General features: G+C 45.4%; 1 protein-coding gene across 1 annotated transcript in view; it reads right to left on the bottom strand.

The window, feature by feature from the left end:
• TEKT5 (tektin 5) overlaps nt 1–16,906 on the bottom strand; it is a 51,346-nt gene extending 34,440 nt beyond the window's left edge. Inside the window, exons 1-4 of the mRNA XM_006895234.1 lie at nt 16,331–16,906; nt 10,178–10,261; nt 8,763–8,833; nt 3,721–3,864 (exon numbers count right to left, since the gene is read on the bottom strand). Of these exons, the coding sequence (XP_006895296.1) occupies nt 3,721–3,864; nt 8,763–8,833; nt 10,178–10,261; nt 16,331–16,906 (875 nt within the window). The remainder of the gene's footprint in view (nt 1–3,720; nt 3,865–8,762; nt 8,834–10,177; nt 10,262–16,330) is intronic.
• Between the last annotated feature and the right edge of the window lie 5,506 nt (nt 16,907–22,412).

Here is a 22,412-nt window from a genome sequence, read left to right as displayed (position 1 = left end):
TTAGCTCACAGAATTGTTGAATAGCTAAATGAGGTCTGCAAAACTTCTTTCCTAACTTCTTTCCTAGCACATATTAACTGTTCAGTTAATGCCTATTATTTGTGAGATGCTGCATTTAAAATTCTGCCAAGAGTCTCATATACTCCCGGGCCTCCACAAGAAAAAGACTGATAACCCAATTACAAAGTGGGCAAAAGACATAGAAAGGGTTTTCACAGAGGAAAGACATTTGAATGACCAACAGACACATGAAGAAATGCTCCAAATCATTGGCAATAAGAGAGATGCAGATCAAAACCACAATGAGATAGCGTCTCACTCCAGTAGCAGCGGCAAAGTTTAACAGGACAGTAAGTAATGTTGGAAAGGATGTGGAGAGATAGCAACTCTTACACATTGTTGGTGGGATTATAAAATGGTACAACCATTCTGGAAGGCAGTTCGGTGTTTCCTCAGAAAGTTGGACATAGAAAGTCCATATGACCCAGCTATTCCACTGCTTGGAATATACCCCAAGAAAATGAGAACTGAGGCTCAAATGGAGACTTGTACACTTATACGCCAATTGTATACCAGTGTTATTCACCTTTGCAAGAACATGGAAAACAGCTCAGATGTCCAACCACTAATGAATGGATTGAGAAGTTGTGGTCCATTCACACAATGAAATACTATGCAGCATGCAGGAGCAATGATTTTGTAAATTACTATCTAACTTGGGAGGGACTGGAGAACATTATGGTGATTGAACTAACTCAGTCCCACAAGGACAAATACCGTATAAAACCATTATTGTAGGATGAATGTGAGGATCCAAGCGGGGAGGAAGGTGGAAGTAGAGGGGTGAGAGGATGCTGGGGGGGTGGGGCGGTGGAGTATTATGCAAAGAGTTGCACAATTCAGTGGGTGGGGGAAATGAAGGAAAAAGGATGGATCTTCTATGAAAAACAATGTATTCAAACTTTGTAAATATATCAATATAAAATGAAAATAATTAAAAAAAATTAAACTCTGTGATACACAGTACAAGGCAGATACCCACAGCATTAGGTAAAAGGCATCTACCAGTGGTTTGTTGTTTGGGTTTTTTAAAATTTATTATTAAATTTAATGAAAATTTACGGAGACTTTGGATTTCCATTCATTCATTGTTGCACTTTTTTCCTCTCCCAACCCTCCCCCCCCCCCAGTACACTACCTTCTTGGAAAAGTAAAAGAAAAAGTCTTTCATTGTTTTACAATCCCTCCCCCAGGTCCACTCCACTATGCAGCCTTCTCTCTGGACTCCTGTCATGACAAAAATACCTAATCACATAACCCTTTTAAACAGTTTTCTCCCTCATCTGTTTCAATGCCGTATACACTATTGAACCCATCTTTCTCAGTTTCCCCCCAACCCCAATGTTAATCCTGTTTTACAACAGTGGCACCATGCAGTATTTGTCCTTTTGTGATTGAGATACTTTACTCAGCATAATGTCCTCTAGGGTCACCCATTTTGAATAATATTGCATGAGTTCCTTGTTTACCAGTTTTATTATCACTATTGTTGTTGTTGTTAGGTGCCATTGAGTTGGTTTCAACTCAGAGCTACTCTGTGGATAATGGAACAAAACTCTGCCTGGTCCTGCTTAATCCTCACAATTGTTGCTGGGTCTGAGCCCATTATTGCCGCCACTGTGTCTGTCTTCCTCTCATTGACCCTCTACTTCTCTAAGCATAAGGTCCTTCTCCAGGGACTGGCTCTTCCAGATAACCTGTCCAAATATGTGAGAACACGTCTCATTGTCCTCCCTTCTAGGGAACATTCTGGTTGTGCTTCTTCCAAAACACACGTGCTTTTCTTCTGGCAGACTGTGTTATTACCACGGGCTCATCAGTCCATGGCAGTGAGAACTCTGGTGAACAGAGACACTGCCATCCAGACAGTCAGCAAGAGCCCTCTTTCACCTGACGTGCCCTGTGTTAGGAAAACCCGGGTAGAAAGCCCTGAGCCAGCGCATCTGGGGAGCAATCAGTCGCCACTCTCTCCAGCAGTCACTAGACGAGGAACTTTAAATAGCAACTCCTCTGGGCATGGAAACTGGAGTCTCCACCAGCCGGCCCAGCTGCCAGGCTTCCAGAGTCAGCTGGCGAGAAGGGATGCCTCTGGACTCCAGTCTCAATGGGTGGCAGAGGCCAAGGAGGACCAAATCCCAGAGGCCTTGCTCATGTTGGCAGCACTGTGGACACAGCCATTTGTAGAGAAGGAGGAGTTCTCGCCGGAATTCCTAAGCGTCATCTCAACACTTAGATAAGTTAACTTAGATCCAGAAAATGACTAGATCTGGGCCAAGGAGACTTCCAAGGGATGCCTTGCTTTCGTTCTTTCTCTTTTAATTCATTCTTCTATTTAGCAAAGATCTATCACTAAACATGATTCTATCTGCTAAAGACTTAAAAGTAATGGAGCCAAGATATCACAGAGTACCCCAGATGCCCCTCCCTCAAGCTCTTACTGCCCAATCTTGGACCACTGATGGGGAAAGTGTATCTTAGCGTCACTTGGCATCCAATAAGGTTGTGATATGCTCACAACAGTGCCAGGCATATAGAAGGCACCTCTCTTGTTGACTTCAGGATAAGAGAATAAGGCATGTGCAAGAAATATTAGTGGTGCTCACTCATCCATGCTGACTCTCTTCTCAGACTTCACAGGCTCATTCTGTAGTACTCACAACAGTCCTTGAATGTGGCTGCTGTTTTTTATCTCAATGGTTTAAATTAAGAAGCTCATGCTCTCTCTGTTGAGAAAGTCATCTTGCTTTTGGAATTTGATGGAATTGACTGTCGTGGTGCAGACCCCGATCTGACTGTCACAGTACAGGCCCTGGCTGAGCAGTGGAGGTTATATGGTTCTCATTGAGTTGAATGGATACTCTTTCTTTGTGGAATTTGCATCTTGAACAAAGTGGTATATTCAAGGTTGACTTGTACCCCCACCTCCCCACCTCCTCAAAATATACTACAGTCCTCCCCCCTGGTACCCTTGAAAGAGATCTGACATGGAAATAGGGCCTTTGAAGATGTGCTTGGTTCATTTGGCATGAAGTCACTCTGGAGCAGGTGGGTCTTGGTTTAATATGGTTGGTGTCTTTGTAAGAGGAGGAGAAGGGACACAGAGGGAAAGCGGCCATGGGAAGACAGAAATGGAGGTTGAAGTGATGCAACCACAAGCCGAGGCAGGAGGCAGGCCACCAGAAGCTGGAAGGGAAAAGTACAGAATCTCTTCTAGAATGCTAGAGGGCTTTCTGAAATATCCTGAATTCAGACATCTGGCCTGCAGAACTATCAGACTAGAAGTTTCTGTTGTTTCAAGCCACACATTCCGGTAATGTGTGACAGTATCATTAGGGAATAATGCTCAGGGTAAAAATGGTGGTGTTCTGACAACATGCCTAATTAGCTCCTACTCTTTGGCTCGCTCAGGTTGCCAGAGCCTGGGGATCTCCAGCCTTCTTCTCCTTGGGTCTGTAGCTCTTCCTCAGCCTGTCAGGAAATTCCCTTCCCTTAGAAGTTAACCAGAACTGGATTCCACTGCTTGCACCAGGGATCTGCAGCCATCCATTCTGCCTCTCACTTTCTGGTGGAGACGCTCCTTAATTGTTTCTGGGCAGCCCGTTTCTGTCCACCCACCATTCAGGGATGGGGATAGAGGGCCAGAAAGGAGCCTGAACTTACGTGCCATCAACTTTATCCACACCATGGAAGAAGTTGATGCAGTCTGAGGTGCACGTCAGGTTAAAGCACTTCTCGTCAATACACTCAGCTGTGCTCTTGTCCTCAAAGTCCCGCTCCAGAGCATGCTGGGCGTCCCGGTTATCCCTGTAGGGAGAAGGGTCTGTCTCTGGGGCTGCAATTACCCAGAGTCCCTCCCTCCAGGTCACATGGTGGGCAGCCAGAGTCACTGCTACAAGCAAGCTGAGTCTCTGGACTCCCAGGTGAGTGCTCTGTTCACATCGAAGAGCTTCTTGGACCCCTTCCCACCTTGATGCCTCCCCATGTCATCACGTACTCAAGCCCTCCCCACTTTTCTACCCTCTCCCCAATCTAAAACACCTGTTGTCATGTACAACGTTGTTGTTACTTGCCATTGAGTCAATCCCAACTCATGGTGACTCCACATGTGTAAGATAGAACTGCTTCAATACAGTGATGCTTCAGAAATAGTGTGCCAGGTCTTTCTACTGAGAGGAGCTCTGATGGCCTAGTGGGTAAGGAGTTGTGCTACCCACCTAGAGGCAGGCAGTTCGAATCTACCAACTGCTCCATGGGAGAAAGCTGAGCAATCTCCTCTTGTGTGATTTACGGCCTCTGCAAACCTGCTGGAGGGTCAGCTATGAGTCAGTTCTGACTCAATGGTGTTTGTTCAGCTGAGATGCTTTTGGATGGATTCAAACCACTAACCTTTTGGCAAGTAGTTGAGTGCTCAACTGTTTGCATCACCATCTGTTGTTAGAACAGAGTTAGCAAATATTTTCGAAGGAGCCCAGACAATGCAAGTATCATGCACTTGACTGCTAGTCAAAAGGTTGAAGATTTGAAAAAAAAAATTTTTTTTATAATTTTTTTTAAAGATGCACTGCTGCTGGAGAAGGAAGGGCAATCTCCCCCTGTACCAGTAAGATCTAATTTGATGGTACACACAAAAATAATATTTTTTTTAAAACAAGAAATTTTTTTTTTAAAAAGTTCAAGATTTGACTCACGGGCCACTCTAGTGGTATAGTCCATAGGGAATTGTGCTGCTAACCCAAAGGGTCTATCTCTCTGGCAGTTTGAACGCACTGGTGATTTCATGAAAGAAAGATGGGCAATCTCCCTTTATGCAATTTACAGCCTCAGAAGCCCAATGGAGGATCAGTAAAGAATGTGTTTCACAATTCTTGCCAAATTCCTAAAGTCAATTAACTATTATTAATAGTTTTCTTTTTAAAAAATATCACTTTGCAAAGTAAATGTACCTTAAAGGAAACCCAGTATTCCATTCATAGAAGTTTCCCTCAAACATAAACATTAAGTAAATATGACGGACAGTGTTGGGTGGGGCTCCCTGATTAAAACAAGCTTGGAAGGAGGAGTGGTGTCCACTTCCATAATAGCTTGCCTCTGGAAACCCTATGAACCTGGAGAGAGGATGAAAGGCACCCAAGTGTCGAGGACTTTCTTTCATAGGGTCGCTATGAGTCACCTGCGACTTGACGGCACTTAACAACAACAAATACTAGTTAAATCCTATCTAGCTTCTGTCCTATCTTGAAAGAAAACAAATTAGTCAGCATTAGAGATCCAGAAAGCATGTGGTGACTTCTGCCTTAGACACTCTCTCTGATAGGATTATCCACTGTCTCTCCAAAGTGCTCAAGAGCAAGGATTCTAGGTTAATAATAACATGTGCCTGATTCAAGCCAGTCTTTTCAACTACTTCCTATGCATGTGAAAGCTGGACGGTGACTAAGGATGGCAGAAGAAGAATCAATGCTTTTGAATTGTGATGTTGACTAACCCATGGAACTGCCAAAAGAATGGACAGATACGTCCTGGAGGAAGTGCATCCAGGGCGCTCCTTAGAGGCGAGGATGGTGAAACTTTGTCTCACATACTTTGGGTGTATTGTTAGGATGGGACAGTCCTTGGAAAAAGACATGAAAGGTCAGAAAAAGAGAGGAAGACCCCCAACAGGATGATTGACACAGTGATTATAACAGAGGATTTGAGTGTATCATACATGGTGAGGATGGTGCCGGATGAGGCGAGATTCAGATCTGTTGTACGTACAGTCACTGTGAGTTACAGTCAACTCAACGGGCCTAACAACAATAAGAACAATTCTCATTCTCATTCTCTCTCTCTCTCTCTCTCATTTCTTCCACGTGTATTGTTGTTGTTATGTGCCATCAAGTCGCTTACAACCCATAGCGACCCTATATACAACTTTCTTGAACCCTGTTCTGTCCTGTGTCAACCTATTGTCTCTGACATATATACACTCATTACTTCAGTCACTGAATCAGTCCATCTCATTGAGGGTCTTCTTCTCTTGTGCTGTCCCTCCATCCTCCCAAACATGATGTCCCTCTCCAAGGACTGGTTCCTCCTTGCAACATGCTCAAAGTATGTCAGAGGGGCCTCAGAATCCTTGCCTCCAGGGAGCAGCCTGGCTTCACCCTCTCCAGGATGAATCTGTTTGTTCTCTGGGCAGTCCATGGTATGTTCAATACTCTTCTCCAGCACCACAGCTTAAAAGCATCTATTCTCTATCATCCCTGGTCATTCTTCAACTTTCTGTCATACATAGATAATCATAAAAAATAATTCAAGGCCCATTGTTATAACTTTCCTCCTTAAGTGAAAAAAAAAAAGACTTTTTTTTTAAAGCTAATTGACTCCAGGCAAATATTGCTGCTGTTGTTAATTTCCATCGAGTCAGTTCTGACACCTGTGACCCCGTGCACAATAGAAGAAAGTGGTGTCTGGCCTTGCACCATCGTCAGGATGTTTAAATGTTCGAGTTCATTGTTGCAGCCATTGTGCAGTCCCTTCTACCTAATGGGCCTCATCTTCTTTCTTTAAGGAAACACTCCACTGTGATCCACAGGTTCTCACTGGCTAATGTTTGGTTGCCAGCTCTTTCTTCCTAGTCTATCTTAGACTGGAAACTCTACTGAAACTTGTCCGCCATGGGTGACCCCATATTTTAAATAGTGACGGTGTCATCTGTCGCAGCACAGCAACAGATAAGTCACCACAGTACCAGACAGGTGTTAGGAACAGACATGGGGTAAGCACCGACTTGAGTAACAGAATTAGAGCAGGTGTCCAAACTAGTGAGGACTAGCTTCACATTGCATCTCCTTCCAAAAGCCTTCCCTCTGAAGCATCTCTGGGTCATCTCACTCTACCTCTCATTTATCTGCAGCAGCTTTCCTGAAACATGTGTTCAAAGCTGTCCTCGATGCTTTCTTATCCAGGACGATTCCCTCCTAACCCTGCCACCCACTTCCCACCCACAGAGGAGTGGAGAGACTCCTGGGATGAGGACAAGAATTGCTATTTCTGGAGCCCATCGTTTTGGAGGACCCAAGAAGCAAGTGTGGACTTACTTGTACTTTCATACTAATCTGTCGTGATTTGAAACCCATGTGAAATTGTTTACCACAGATTAGTAAGTGTTGTTACATGCCATGGAGTTGGGACCGACTTGCACAGGAGGAGATGGCCCTTTAGCGAACCATGCAGAAGCTTAGCCCATCTTTCTCTCACAAGGAAGTTGGTGGATTTGAGCCACGTGTCTTTGGGTGGCAGCAACCTTACCCTAGGTCACCAAGTGTTGTTGTAGAAGAAGGGCAGCAAGGGTCCTGAAATCATCCGCCACATTCCAAGTAAACCAGGAGTCCCCAAGGCCACCAAGTAGGTACAGGTAAGCCTGCGCTTTCCTTGTTGACTGGGTACCCGGCCCTTCAGGGCACCTCAAGGCACAGTAGGCCTCTAGGTTCCCAGCCTACTTGTAAACTGCCTAACTCTGTGGCATCAAAGGAACCAGCAGAGGCGCATGCCCAGGGAAAGTTAAGGGTGAGTGCCCAGTTCAAGGACCAGGTGGGAGATAGCCTCAGGAGAAGCTGGGAGCCAGGGCTTAGTTGTGGATCCAAGCCCTGTAAACTCGAGCTTCCCTTTAATTATGCGAGGGACTCCTGGCTTGTCAGGATCGTTACATAATCTCCCAAGAATAAAAGCTGATGTCTTTTGAAGGTTTCTGGTTCAAGGCATCCATGAACCCCACTTTAAAGACGCCCTTGCCGTCTGCATTTTGCAGGGTTTCTGAATAGCCACAGGTAGCCACAGGGGAAAAATCCAGTGATGCCAGTTTCCGTTGTCCAAGGCCCTTATTGCAACAAGACCAACTAGTGATGCACTAGTTCACCAGAGACTATTATGCATGTATCAGCAGCACCACTTTGCAGTCTGCCATCAGCCATGGCGGGATTGTTTACACCTCGGCAATTGGCATCACCTGCTCCTGGCTTTGCTGCATTGTGATGGCTTATGTGTTGCTATGGGGCTGGAAGCTAAGTCACTGGTATTTAAAGCACCAGCGGGGTCATCTGTGTTGGACAAGCCTCAGTGGAGCTTCCCAAGAAAGACAAACTAGGGGAAAAGGGCTGGCAATCTACTTTCAAAAACCAGCCAATCAGAACCCTAAGGTTCAAGGACAGAGTATTTTCTCATATGTTTTCTAGAAGATGAAGCTCCTGGTTTGAAAGGCACTCAAAATACTCAGGGGTCACAATGGACTTGATCATACCTGTGATCATAAAGATAATCAAAATCAGATAATGCTTTGCTCTGTGATGCACATGGACCAGAAATGACTAGACCATAAAACTCACTGCTGTAGAGTTGGACCATTTCATAGCTGACCTCCCTTTGGGTTTCTGAAACTGAACTGAAAGGGAGAAAATTGCCCATCTCAGAGCCACAGGTGGATTTGAACCACTAGGGGCGCAATTTTTGGATTAGCAGCACAACTCCTTACAGATTACATCACCAGATTAATAGCAGTTTGCAAATGCTACAAATCAAGATTTTTTTTTTTATACCCCCCTGGAAGAGTTGGTTTTACCAACACACCACTGACCCAGAGACAATAGAGCCTATCTGGTCTGCCCCTAAAACATAGAAATCCCTAAATAGTTCCTCAGGGCTGGGGAGAAAGAAGCCCTTACCGCATCTGAATATCAATTCTTTGAGCTAGTTTTCTCATCTGTTCTTGGCAGCATTTTAGCAAATCCACCTCCTGAAATGATAAATGTTGGGAACAGTTGGGCATCTTAAGACACTCACAGCCTCCTGTCTCCAAAGCCAGCACCACCAACTCTCAATCTGTGAGATCTTGAGCTAGGGTGATGAAGGCAATTACAGGAGTATCACATTCTTTGCTCTACTTTCTCTTGTTATTATTTTTAATACCATCTTACTATATTTTCATTGAAGGCTTACAAAGCAATTTATGTGCCAATTTAACTTTGTACGGAAGTTGTTCAGTGACATTGGCTACATTCTACACAATGCATTAATATCCTCATTCTTTGTTCTGATTGGTCTCTTTCCGTTAATCTAGTTTCCCTGCCTCCTTACATTAAACTTTGTTTTAAAGCTGATCATTTGGTCTCATATAGATGATATTTTTAAGGAGTATGGTATTTATAGATGACATTATTTTTTTTAAAGTAAATTCATTACTTAGTTGCAAAGGAACTTCAAGGGTGAGTTTTGGTTCAAAATTCTAGTATCTCAGGTTAAGAGAGCCAGGGCGTTCATCTGTCTCCATCAGTACAGTAGGTCTGGGTTTTGTTTGTTTGTATGTTTGGTTTTGTTTTCAGGAATATAAGATTCTGCTTCTTATTTTTTTAATATTCTATCAAACTATATCAACTGTGACCCTGATTAGAATGACTTGCCATGGTAGTGGGGCACCATCTAGTTCTTCTGGTCTCAAAGTAGATGAGGTTATGGTTTGTATAGAATATTTGCTCTTTAGACTAATTTCTTCTTTGAGCCTTTAGTTTCCATCTTTCTCTTTTGCTCCAGGTAAGTCGAAACCAATTGTTGTATCTTAGGTGGCCTCTAGTCTTTCTTTCGTTTTTGTCTATTTCCAAATTGAAAGAAAACTGAGAATCTGCAATGTATCAAGTGCTCACTTATAACTTATCATCAAATCAAATAATACATGTGAATTGGTCTCATGCATGAGAACTAGCAGGTTCTCTATAACCACTAATTTCTATTATTGTTACTTATTGATAGCAATATTAGGTCACTCTAATTCAAAGTTATTGTCTACTTCAAAATTAGACAATAACGATATTATGACAACATCCATTTTGGAAATAAAAAAGTTGAGGACCAAATGGGTCTGTTTATCTTCAGCCCTAAACTGCAGGCTAGGTTCACATGAATCCTCCCCAGACTCATTCTTTCTTTCTTTCTTTCCTTCCTTCCTTCCTTCCTTCCTTTCTTTTTTCCAGACTCTCACTTTCATAGGGGACACATGTAGTTTCTGCCAGATAGAAGGCTATCTGATCAGCTGACCCTCTCTTTTCCTTTAGGGGACTCTGGCCAGACTAGGGCAATGTCTTACCTGGAGGAGATTCTTCTCCACGTTATCATGGACCAAATCAACCCCAATCCTTTTCTCTCGAAGGTACAGACACTCCAGAGCCACCTGTAGGGAACAATAGGAATAGTGTATTGTTTGCACAGCTGTGTGTAGACCCCGAGCAGAGGTGACACAAGTTCACTTTTGCACAGTCTGCTTTTTCCCCCCTGGGAAACCCATGGCTTTGTTTGGTCTCCTCACTGTGCTTTCAATGGGTTTCTATTCCTCTCTCTCCCTTAGGGGACTGCAGAGAGGCTGTGGAATATCATGCTCAGTTCATTAGTGGATGTCAGACCCATATAAAGAAAGTGGAATGAAGTCATGACTTGGGAAGTAACTGTGTTCACATGTCTCTTGACTCCATTAAAGGAGTGATAGGCAATGAGGATTAACACACCTCCTATTATTCCATATTTGGCCCCCAAATCTTTCCAAATTATAATAATAACTAAGATTATAATCCTTTATAATTTCATGGAGGACAAGATTGGTTACTATTTCTCATGTAGCTCCTTTCCCCATCCTCAAGTAGGAGTGGATGAAAAGTTTTACTTTTGAGAAGGTTATGAGGTAGACAGGGGAGGTGAAGTCAGTTGGGGAAATAAAAGGCAACACTTCACATTTTAGGATTACAAAGGAGGCCCCAACATCTGCATTATCCCAATCCAATTGGTATACCAGCAGACAAAATGCATACCAATTAACTGGCTGGTAGGGACAACGAGATATATGACCTAGAACTGTCCCCATTGATAGATATGCTGGAATAGCAAATCACCATCACGTGGCAGAAAACAACCTTTGGTACATGAAAGGATTTGGCATGAATGGAACAAAACTCCACTCATTGCCAAAGACTCTGAAGCGGCTCAGAGTTGACCCTCCAGTGAGTTCGCAAGTCTGTAAATCATACAAGAGAAGGTGGATCTTCTTTCTCTCCTGGAGTCACTGGTGGATCTGAACGTCCAGAGAGGCTTGGACTGTGTGTTAGCCGGGTGACTTCATACAGACTAGACTATTAGAACTTCCTTTAATGTGGAGAGTACTCCTGGAATTCCCTGCCCATGCTATGATTTCTCCAAATCATTTATGCAGAGGGCTGAAAAAGCACTTAGAAGGATGCTTCAATCATTAGATATTGTTGTTAAATGCTGTTGAGTCAAATAGAATTCATGTTATTGTTATGTGCCATCCAGTCACCTGTATTGTACAAACAATACCATACCATACCATACCATACAACACAACACAATACAATGTATGTATTGTATGTATAATAGCTTTGAACTCTGCCCTGACCAGAGCCAGTCTCATTGTCTCCGTCTCAACACACCTACCCCCCACTACCCCAATTATTGTGTCAATCTGTCTCATCCAGGGTCTTTTCCTATGCTTCCCACCACTCTTCTAAGCATGATATTCTTTTCCAAATACTGGTCCCTACTGGCAATATGCCCAAAGTATGTGAGATAGAACTTAAAAATCTTTGTCTTCATTCTTGTCCGTCCGCCCAAGAAGCAGCAGTTAAGAGACTAAACTGGTTTCCATCCCCGGCTTTGGACACAGGCCCTGTGGTGATGATGGTGCCCAAGAAGAACCAGATTGCCATATTTGAACTCCTTTTTAAGAAGAGGGTGATGGTAGCCAAGAGGGATGTCCCAGAATTGGCAGTCAAGAACATGCCGAACCTTCATGTCAGGAAGGTCATAACAAGTCGTGAGGCTCTATGAAGGAACAGTTCAGCTGGGGACATTTCTACCTTAGGAGCGAGAGTATCCAATATTTGCATGACTACCTCACCTGCCTCCTGAGATTGTGCCCACCACCTTGCACCATGGTCATTCTGATACTGGCAGGCCACAACCTGAATGTCTGGAAGGTCAATGACCTGCAAGACTGACCTGAGAGGAGGCTGACAGACACATATGGACGAAGTGCTGTGTCTCATAGTGCTAACAAAAAGTCAAGGCTGGGGCTGGGTTAGCAAGTGAATTCCAGTTTAGAGGTGAAGTCAGTCATGGATGTGGTCAGCCACCTCAATCAAGTGGCACAGGGAATTGTTGGAGGGAACGGTTTAGTATTGAAAAATTATAGGTATAGCCAGACAAAAAACAACAACAACAGAAAACTAAGTGCCATATTGCATTGGACAAATCTTTTGCAAATGACTCTTTGAAGTGTTAAGGAGCAGAGATTTCACTTTGTGAACTAAGGTGCACCTGATGAAGTCATGAGAGCAGTCTCTTGGTGGCCCAAAAGGTTAAGCTGTTGACAAACAACTGAAAGGTTGGTGATTCAAAAACACCCAGAAGTGCTTTGGCAGAAACTTCTGGTGGTCTGTTTCCAAAAGATCCAGTCTCAAAACCCCTCTGGAGCCTAGTTCAGCTCTTACATACGTGGAATCATTATGAGTTGGATTTAAATCAATGGCAACTAGTTTTTTTATGGTAACTGGTTGGTCAGGCTCCATGATGGTCCAATAGGACCTTTCTCCAAGTTTCTTTTAATCTAAGAAATGAGGAAATTTCTTGAATGAGAGAAGATCTAACCCCAGGCTCAGGTCAGTTTAAGTGATTAGGAGCTTGGGTTCTGGAGCCAGACCACCTGAGCTCAAATCAAGGCTTAACCACTTCCACCCGTGTTTGTAACCTCTCTGACCCTCTGTGTCTTCATCTACAGATGGAAGTGATATCAGGCTCACTGTTTGACTTGACTCACACAAAGCAGATGGAGCAACATTAGTAACAATTACCTATGAATATTTGTGAAACTCTGTTTTGGAGATCTCCAAACAGAAGGAGAGCTTTGGAAAGTGACCAGAGCTACACTGACCGTGCAGCTGTCATGGGAGACACGAAGCAGAGCACTGTGGAAGGCAGCCTGGGGAGCCTAGTGATTGGACTTCTCACTGTGACGTCACAAAGAGCATCAACAGCAAGAAGGATGTTGGGAAGGATGACATCGTGATGCCAGGAACACAAATGCTTCTGGGAACTCTCAGCTGACACATTCATCACCACTGAGACTCTCTGATAATTCAGCCCCGCCTGTGTGCCAAGCTCAGTAGAGGGGCACAACAAGGGACTCGATAGACAGTGCCTCTGCATTGTAACAGAGAGGACAGGCCACACACAAATAAAGAAATTGGGTAATCTCTGACTGTGATGAAAACATCAGAATAGGGTGGAAGAGGGTCAGCTGGCAAGAAGGGAAGGGAAGTGTTCTGGGAAGAGGAACAAAGCAGGGCCTCAATCGTGAGGTTCAGCTGTGAAAACAATCCACCAGGAAGAGGGAACAGCATATGCAAAGGTCCTGGGGTGGGACAAAGGAAAGACAGGAGCCACTGTGACTGGAGTGGACAACAGACTAGGGCAGTGACAGGACCAGACTGTGCACGTTAACTGTGAAACAGTGGACAGCCACTGAAGTCCTTTAAGTGGGAGATAGAGTCTTTGTTGGATGCAAAAGGTTCATGTGTTCAGTGTTAACCTGAAGTCAGACATTTGTGCTCACCTAGCGGCACCTCGGGAGAAAGGCCTGGTGATCTACTTCCAGAAGACTTGCCTTTGAAAACTTGACTGCATGCAGGTCTACTCTGACACACAGGGGTTCACTGTATATTAGTGTCAATTTGGAGGTCACCCAGAGGCATCTTAAAAGAATGCCCTGGCAATCAACTTCCAAAAATCAGTAGCCAAAAACCCTCATGGAGCACAATTCAATTCTGATATGCCTGGGTCTCCAATTAGCCAGAGTCACTACGATGGTAGCTGATTTTAGAGGACGGCAAAGCAGAAGGAAAGAGGATGAGTCCCTTCTGGTGTTAAATTGAGGATCTGATCCCTGATATAGTCATTGCGAGAGAAAAGCAAATTACCATACGGTTATGCATTGTAGTCAAGTTTCTCTGTCACGCAGCTGGCAGCACTCCTAAATAAACTGGGATGATTGGGGACAGAAAGACCAAGGAAGTGTCAATGAACGCCTGCATTCATACCTTTAGTCAGCAAATATTTATTGAGTGCCTATTATATGCCTGACACTGTGCTAGGCTGGGAATACATGAAAATGCTTGGTCTAAGCAACAATCAAGGTAGCTCTGGTGGCCTAGTGGCAAGAAGCTGCACTGCAATCCTGAAGGTACACGGTTCAAGGTCACCAGCTGCTCCAATACAATTAACTGCCTCTAAAAACCCACTGGAGGGTGAGCTATGGGTTGGTTCCAACTCTATATGGTACACAACAACAAATGCCCTGCCACTGGGTCCATTCCAGTTCATAGCAACTCTCCAATGGGACTGTAAATCTCTGTAAGAGGACACTGCCTATCTTCCTCCTGCCGGGCTGGCGAGAAGCTGTGCTGCAATCCCAAAGGCATGTGGTTTGAGGCCAGCAGCTGCTCTGAGGAAGAAGGATGGGCAATCTCCTCCCATGAGATTAACTGCCCTTGAAACCTGCCACAGGGTCAGCTATGGGTCGGTTCTCACTCTATGGCACACAACAACAACAACAACAACAACAGGGCAGTTGGTGGATTCAAAACACTGACCTTTAGGTGAGCGGCGCAACACGTAACACCCTATTGCAACGTGCAAATACACAAACATCAACATTCATTAGAGGTTACCAGCCCTGGCAAGACAGAAAATTGGAGTTAGTGCGTAAGGACTTTCTATTTGGAGTGATAGAACCTGTTTGGAAATCGCGGAGATGCTAGCATAGCATGGTGACTGTATTTAATGGTGCTGAATTGCACATTGAAAATAGTTGAAGTGGCAACTTTCTGTTACACATGTTGTTGTTAGGTGCCACCGAGCGACGCTCTGAACAGTTCTGAACGGTCCTATCCCTTGCTATCCTCACAATCTCTGACACACTTGAGCCCATTGCTGCAGTCACTGCCGACCCATCTCATTGAGGGTCCTGTTCTCTTTCACTGACCTTGTATTCACTACCATCTATCAAGCACGAAGTCTCTTTCCAAGGAATAGCCTCTCCTAGCAACATACACAAAGTATGTGAGAAGGTGTCAGCCCTGCCTCCAAGGAGCACGCTGGCTGCACTCTTCCCACACATATCTGTTTGTCCTTCTGGCAGTCCCTTCATGGGACTCCTGCTGGATGACTTTCTGAGAAGAAAAACTGCACAGGAGGAAACTGCCTGTCCTTCTCCTGGGGATCTACTCATGCATTCGAACTGCCAGCGAGCCATCACTTTTGGGTTAGCAGGTCAACTCTCTAGGCACTGGGAGCCCAGACCTCCCTGTCAAATATTTATACATGTGGCTGGTGCTTTTATATATGTGTCAGACTCCTAGCTCTTGCAGGTTTTCAGAGGCAGTAAATTGCACAGGAAGGTATTGCCCATCTTTGACCCATGGAACAAATGGTGGATTCGAACTGCATGTCTTTGGGTTGGCAGTAAGCTCACTCACTCACTTATGTTTTCTCTCTCTCTCACTTTCATTATTGTCGTTATGGAGTCAGGACCAAAGTGTTTTCTCTAATTTTAAATTTTATCACACAAGGTGCACCTGATACAAGCCATGGTCTTTGCAATCACTTGTTATGCATCAGAGAGTTGGACAATGACTAGGGAGGATAGAAGGAGAATTGACGCCTTTGAGCTGTGGTGCTGGAGAAGAGTATTGAATGTACCCTGGACTGCCAAGAAAACAAACAGATTCATCCTTGAGAGGGTTAAACCAGGCTACTCCTTGGAGGCAAGGATTCTGGGGCTCCATCTGACATACTTTGGACATGTTGTAAGGAGAGACAGGTCCTTGGAGAGGGACATAATGTTGGGTAGAGTAGAGGGACAGCACAGGAGGGGAAGACCCTCTATGAGGTAGATTGATTCAGTGACTATGGGTGTGTCAGAGGCAATGCGGTTGGCGCAGGATAGAGCAGGGCTTAGGGCTTTGTACATGGGGTCGCTATGAGTCGCAAACGACTCGATGGCACATAACAACAACAACAACAACAATATCAAACCAACTGATCATACATTGCAATGCAGTTCAAATTGACCTGCAAGGTGCCCATGGCCGTGTTCTGTACCCAGTGGCGGTGGAGTGCACATGACCACCTGACCCCATGGTCACACAGCCATCGCCTCCTCTCAGCCCACACTCACCTGCAGTGGACAGTTCACTTCCTCAGCGGCACATTCCAGCCGTCTCTTGATCGAATTCAAACTATCATTCTCGGTGAGAAGCCTCTCCAGCTCGTAGCCCAGCTCAGACTTCCAGAAGCCAATGTCCGAGAGCCTCTGGCCCAGGTTCCGCCAGGTGCCCTCCTGCATCTGGCGGGTCAGCTGATCCTTGTCCTTCATGAGCCTCGTGGAATCGCCCGTCAGACGCCCAGCCCACAGGCGGGAGGCCTCGGCCCCTCGCAGATGCAGCTGGTTGGACTGTTCCCAGTCATGGGTACCATAGCGACAGAAGAGTGCCGAGCGGAGGGCTGGCAGGATGGTAGGTGGCCGCAGGGGACTGCGGTTCAGGGCACTGTCATCTGGGCAAGTCTGCACGTTGGAGACCCTGCAGAAGAGGCTGGGCCTCCAGGAGTTGAGGTAGCGACACCCAGGCAGGTAGTAGGGCTGACAGCATTCCTGGACCACAGGCGTCTGTGCAGCAGGTGGCAGCATGCTCAAGCCACAGGCTTTCTTGGTGCCACAGTAGCTGGCAGTCTGAGGGGTTCCAAGGAACTCCATCCTCCCCCATCAGCCCCTCTGGAGACGAAGACAGAGCAAAGACATCACCAGGCAGGGAAGGGGCCTTCTCCAAAGAACCAGCAGGCCTCTATGACTCAGCACGCTGTCATAAAGCCTGGGACAGTGGGACCTTGGCAGGGCCCTTCTTACTCTTGGGCCAGCTGGGGCCACGCTATCTGAATTTTAAGAACAATAAGACCAACAAAACAAATAATGAGTTTCTCAATCCCCAGAGTTAGGGATGCAACACGTAACACATAAGACACTTTTCTTTCAAGTAAGCTGTTCGCTTCAAGAACTGGCTCTGCCCCATGGGAGGAAATGACATGGTCCATTCCAGGGGCATCATGCAGGGTCCACAGGGTCAAGGTTAGCTGTTTTCTTCTCATGTCCCCAATAGGGTGTCTAACTAGTACAGTCATATCTTGGAATTCTACTCAATAATAAGAAAGAACTAAGTGAATGTAAGAAGCATAAGGAATCTCAACTGAGAGTAGCTGGACTCCAAAGGCTACCTCTGAATTTCCTCCACTTACATGGCGTTTTGGAGAAGGCTGAAACACCTGAACAGAGGACAGAGCAAGCATGGAGGTGGGAGTGGGAGAGAGTGAACCACAGAGAAGGTGGGAGTGGGCGAAGGCAAACCACACAGAGGAAATTGTAGAGATTAATGTCGTTGCTATGTGCCTTGAGTCAGAACTGACTCACAGTTAATCCTCCAGTGGGTTTTCTGAGGCTGTAAAGTGCATGAGAGGAGATTGCCTGTCTTTCTCCCATGGAGCAGCTGATGGATTAGAACCACATACCTTTGGGTTGGCAGTGCAACTCCTCACCCTCGAGGCCACCAGAGCTCCCTGTAGGGATTAACAGTACTGTTTTTTTTATCTTGATTGTGCAAGTGTTCATCAAGACTCATAGGACCACATGCTAAAAAGGGTGAATTTTACTCTACGTAAATTATACTTGCAAAGAAGTGCAAAAAAAGTGGTTTTTGCAATCACTTGTTATGCATCAGAGAGTTGGACAATGACTAGGGAGGATAGAAGGAGAACTGATGTTTTGAGCTGTGGTGCTGGAGAAGAGTATTGAATGTACCATGGACTGCCAAGAGAACAAACAGATTCATTCTAGAGAGGGTTAAACCAGGCTGCTCCTTGGAGGCAAGGATTCTGGGGCTCCGTCTGACATACTTTGGACATGTTGTAAGGAGAGACAGGTCCTTGGAGAGGGACATCATGCTGGGTAGGGTAGAGGGACAGCGCAGGAGGGGAAGACCCTCTATGAGGTGGATTGATTCAGTGACTGGGGTAATCAGGATGGGTGTGTCAGAGGCAATGAGATTGGCACAGGATAGAGCAGGGTTTAGGGCTGTTGTACATAGGGTCACTATGAGTCACAAGAGACTTGACGGCACATAACAACAACAACAACAAATTATATTTTAGGGAGACGTTGGTGGTTGAATTCTTGTCTTCCATGCAGGAGACCTGGGTTTGATTCCCAGTGAACACTCTTCAAACACAGCCACCACTCCTCCTTCAATTGAGCTCTAAGGGTTATTCTGATGCTGAACATGTTTCCACAGAGCTTCCAGACTAATTAGGGAGCAAGTATGGAAAACCCTCGCATTGCTGACAAGTCGGAATCATCATTGGGCTTGTGTGGCTGTAAATCACACTAGAGGAGACTGTCCAGCTTTCTCCCATGGAGCTGCTGGTGGATTCGCATGACCAACGAGGTGCAGCATTTGATCTAGCAGCACAACTCTCTACGAAGCAAACCACCAGAGCTCTCTAGACTGGAGAGAACAGCGGGGGGGGGGGGGGAGATTACTTCTGAAGAGCAGCAGTAAAAGCCTCATGGTCATAGCAGATCACTGAGAGAAACCTGTCACCAGGAAAGACCAGTTGTGAGAAAAGAAAGTCATGTTTGGTAGAGAGCCAACAAAAAGGAGGGCCACCCTCAGCGAGATGGGTTGATGCAGGCACCATAACAATGGATTAACACTGGGAGCTCTGGTGGCCTAGTGGCAAGAAGCGGCACAGCAATCCCAGAGGTGAGCAGTTCAAATCTGCCAGATGCTTCGCTGGAGAAGGAGGGACACTCTCCTCCTGTACCAGTCAGATCCGGTTTGACGGTACACACACACTCTAATAAAAGAAATTTTTTAAAAAAAGAATGTGTGAGAACTATCTGTGACAATATGAATGAACATTATACGTGAGAGAAGATATGAGAGGGTGAGAGTACGTGCGAGTGTCTGAGTGGGTGCATACGTATGAATGTGCATAAAAGGGTTTGAAGGTGTAATATGTGTGTGTTGCGCAAGATCAGGCAAGACAGAAATGACAAATGAGACATAAACCTTGACCTTGAAGAGGAACAGCCTTGGTGGGAGTATTGTTGAGCACAGGTACGAGGAGGCAGCTCATGCAGGGGGTTAGAAGAAGAACAGTGAGGGGAAAGCGCGCATTTAGAGAAACGTTCTCTTGAAGGTATGGGCCGCAAGGAAGGTAACAGCAGCAACTATTTATTGGGTTGTGGTCCTGGGAAGCCAAGATGGAGAAACTGTGTCTCTATCTCATATGCTTTGGAGATGTCATCAGGAGGGAACAGTCCCCAGAGTAAGACGTTTAATAAAACAGCTGTGAGATGCCGTGGAGTTGACCCCACTCATAGAGATCCTCTGAACTGCCCTGCCCTGCCCTGCCCTGCGCCATCCTCACAACCTCCGCCATGCTCAAATGCATCATTGCAATCATTGTTTCAATCAAAAAAGAAGACCTTCGATGAGATGGATTGACAGGGTAGGTATAATGGGCTCAAGTCCAACCACCATTGTGAAGATTGGCAGTGTTCTCCTTCTGTTGTACATACAGTCAGTATGAGGTGGGACTGGTGGCATCTAACAACGTGTCTGTGGCAAGAGCCCTAGTGGCACGGTGGATTAAGTATTAGGCTGCCAGCAGGAAGGTCAGTGGTTCGGATCCAATAGCTGCTCTGTGAGAGAAGGCTGTGGCAATCTGCTTCCATAAAGATTTACAGCCTGGGAAACCTTACTCTCCTCTGTCCTCTAGGATCACTCTGGGTTGCAATTGACAGCAATGCGGTATGAGTTTATATTGAAGTAGTTAAGCTGCTAACCTAAAGTTCAGTGGTTCAAACCCATCCAACATCCTGCAGGAAAAAGATGTGGCAGTTGGCTTCCCACAATACCTAGAGCTCTACTTCTGCTCTGTGAGTTGGAATCAGCAATGGATTTGGTTTTGATTTGGTTGTGACCATGGCGTGGCATCCTGAGGTTGTAAAGTTTGTGGCAACATTATCCCCTTACTTCTCAGTGCCCCCAGTTCGGGGCGCTGCCCACAGAGGCTCTGAGCACCCTGGGATCATAAGTGCCACAAGAATAAACCCCTAATCCGTCTGACTCAACACACCCACCTCACCTAGATGAAGGGAGATGAGTGTAGATGTGAGTGTGAGAACAAGTGTGCAAACACCTGACTATATGTGTGTTTCAGAGGATACCAGAGTCCTAGTGTGACAATGAATGAGTGAAAGCATGATTGTGACTGTGAGCAAGGACTCGGTCAATTAAGAAAAATCAGTGAATGAAGAAGAGGGCAGGGCAGGAGAGATGCATCTTTCAGAGCAAAGGATCCCAGGCAGCAACTCAAGTCTCCAAGTCAGCAAGCACTCCTTGGGCGCCCTCTGTGGGCACGCAGGGATCTTGTCACTTGTCGCTTCCACGTCACCTCCCTGTCACCTGCCACTGCAAGGGGTTGCAGGTGGTGCTCAGAAACCCGAGTAAACAGGACCACATATCCACAGCCTGAAAGAGAGTGAGCAACTTAAGAAAAGTCAACAAACTTCAACTCAGTATCCACATGATATTGTATCATTCAAAGACTAACTTACATTCTGCAGTCAAGTCAAGCAATACTCCCTCTCCCCTTTAGTGCCTGGTCTAATGGCCGGGTCAGTCTATCTTAAAATCTACTTGTAGATTCAAACCCGTGGTAGAGAGTTGAGAGTGACTCATAACAACACTCCATCGGCTTTTCAAGGCTGTAAATCTTTACCTGAGGAGTTTGTCTGCTTCTCTAGTGGGTGGGACCTGCCAGCATTCTGGTTAACAGTACCATTGCACCATCAGAGCACTTTACTGGCAGATTTGTAGGCAGTGGGTTTTATGGTGTTTGAAAGGTGCAGTGATTAAGCAATTAACTGCTAAGACAGACAGGCCTTCAGAACTCGTCTACAGGATCATGGAGGAAAATGTGACAATCTTCTTCCATAAACATTACACCCTGGAAACCCGATGGGGCAGTTCTACTCTGTCCTAAAGGGTTGTTCTGAGGCAGAATCAAGTTGATAGCAACTGGCAATACTATTTAAAATACATACATTTTCTGTAGGTATCATTTTTTTAGTGACAATTTAAAAATTACATTGGTCTTTCTTGCAATCATTTATAGAATTTTGTTTTGTAACATTACTTGCCATTGATTCATTAATCACTTATCCTTTCTAATAAACCCCTCTCTGGGTATTATATTTCCTTCATGTGACTTATCTGTTGTTGTTGCTGTTGTTATGTGCCATCGAGTCGCTTGCGACTCATAGTGACCCTATGTACAACAGCCCTAAACTCCGCTCTATCCTGTGCCAATCGCATTGCCTCTGAGACACCCATCCCAATTACCCCAGTCAACTGAATCAATCCACCTCATAGAGAGCCTTTCCCTCCTGCGCTGTCTCTCCGTCCTACCAAGCTTGATGTCACTCTCCAAGGATTTGCCCCTCCTTACAAGATGTCCAAAATATGTCAGATGGAGTCTCAGCATCCCTGCCTCCAAGGATCAGCCTGGTTTAACCCTCTCCAGGATGAGTCTGTTTGTTCTCTTAGCAGTCCATGGAACATTCAATACTCTTCTCCAGCACCACAGCTCAAAGGCGTCAATTCTCCTTCTATCCTCCCTAGTCATTGTCCAGTTCTCTGATGCATAACAAGTGATTGCAAAGACCATGGCCTGTATCAGACGCACCTTATCTCTTCCTCCCTTCTTGCCAAGTTAATTCTCCAAGACAGATTCCATCATTGTTGTTAGGTAACGCTGAGCCAACTATGACTCATCATGACCCCATGAATAACAACTCTGAATCTTGCCCCATTCTGTGCCATCCTCTCCTCACAATCTCTCCCAGAGACCATTGTTACAGTGATTTTTGTCAATCCATCCTGTGAAGGGTCTTGCTCTCTTTCTCGGACCCTCTGCCTTTCCAAGAATGGTGTCTTTCTCCAAACACTGGTCCCTCCTGAAAACACGCCCAAAGTAGGTGAAGCAAAGTTTCATCATTTTGCCTCTAAAGAGCAGCCTGGCTTTTTTTTAAGATGGGGCCAAAAGCGGAGAAGGAAGCCCCTGCCCCTCCCAAAACTGGCCAAAAATCCAAAGCAAAGGCATTAAAGGCCAAGAAGGCGTCCTGAAGGGCATCCACAGACAAA

This window comes from Elephantulus edwardii, unplaced genomic scaffold, assembly GCF_000299155.1.
Source record: "Elephantulus edwardii isolate Elephantulus edwardi_28Jun2011 unplaced genomic scaffold, EleEdw1.0 scaffold00162, whole genome shotgun sequence".
NCBI lineage: Eukaryota > Metazoa > Chordata > Mammalia > Macroscelidea > Macroscelididae > Elephantulus > Elephantulus edwardii.
Note: the sequence above shows the minus strand (reverse complement) of the source record. Positions and strands in the feature narration are given on the sequence as shown.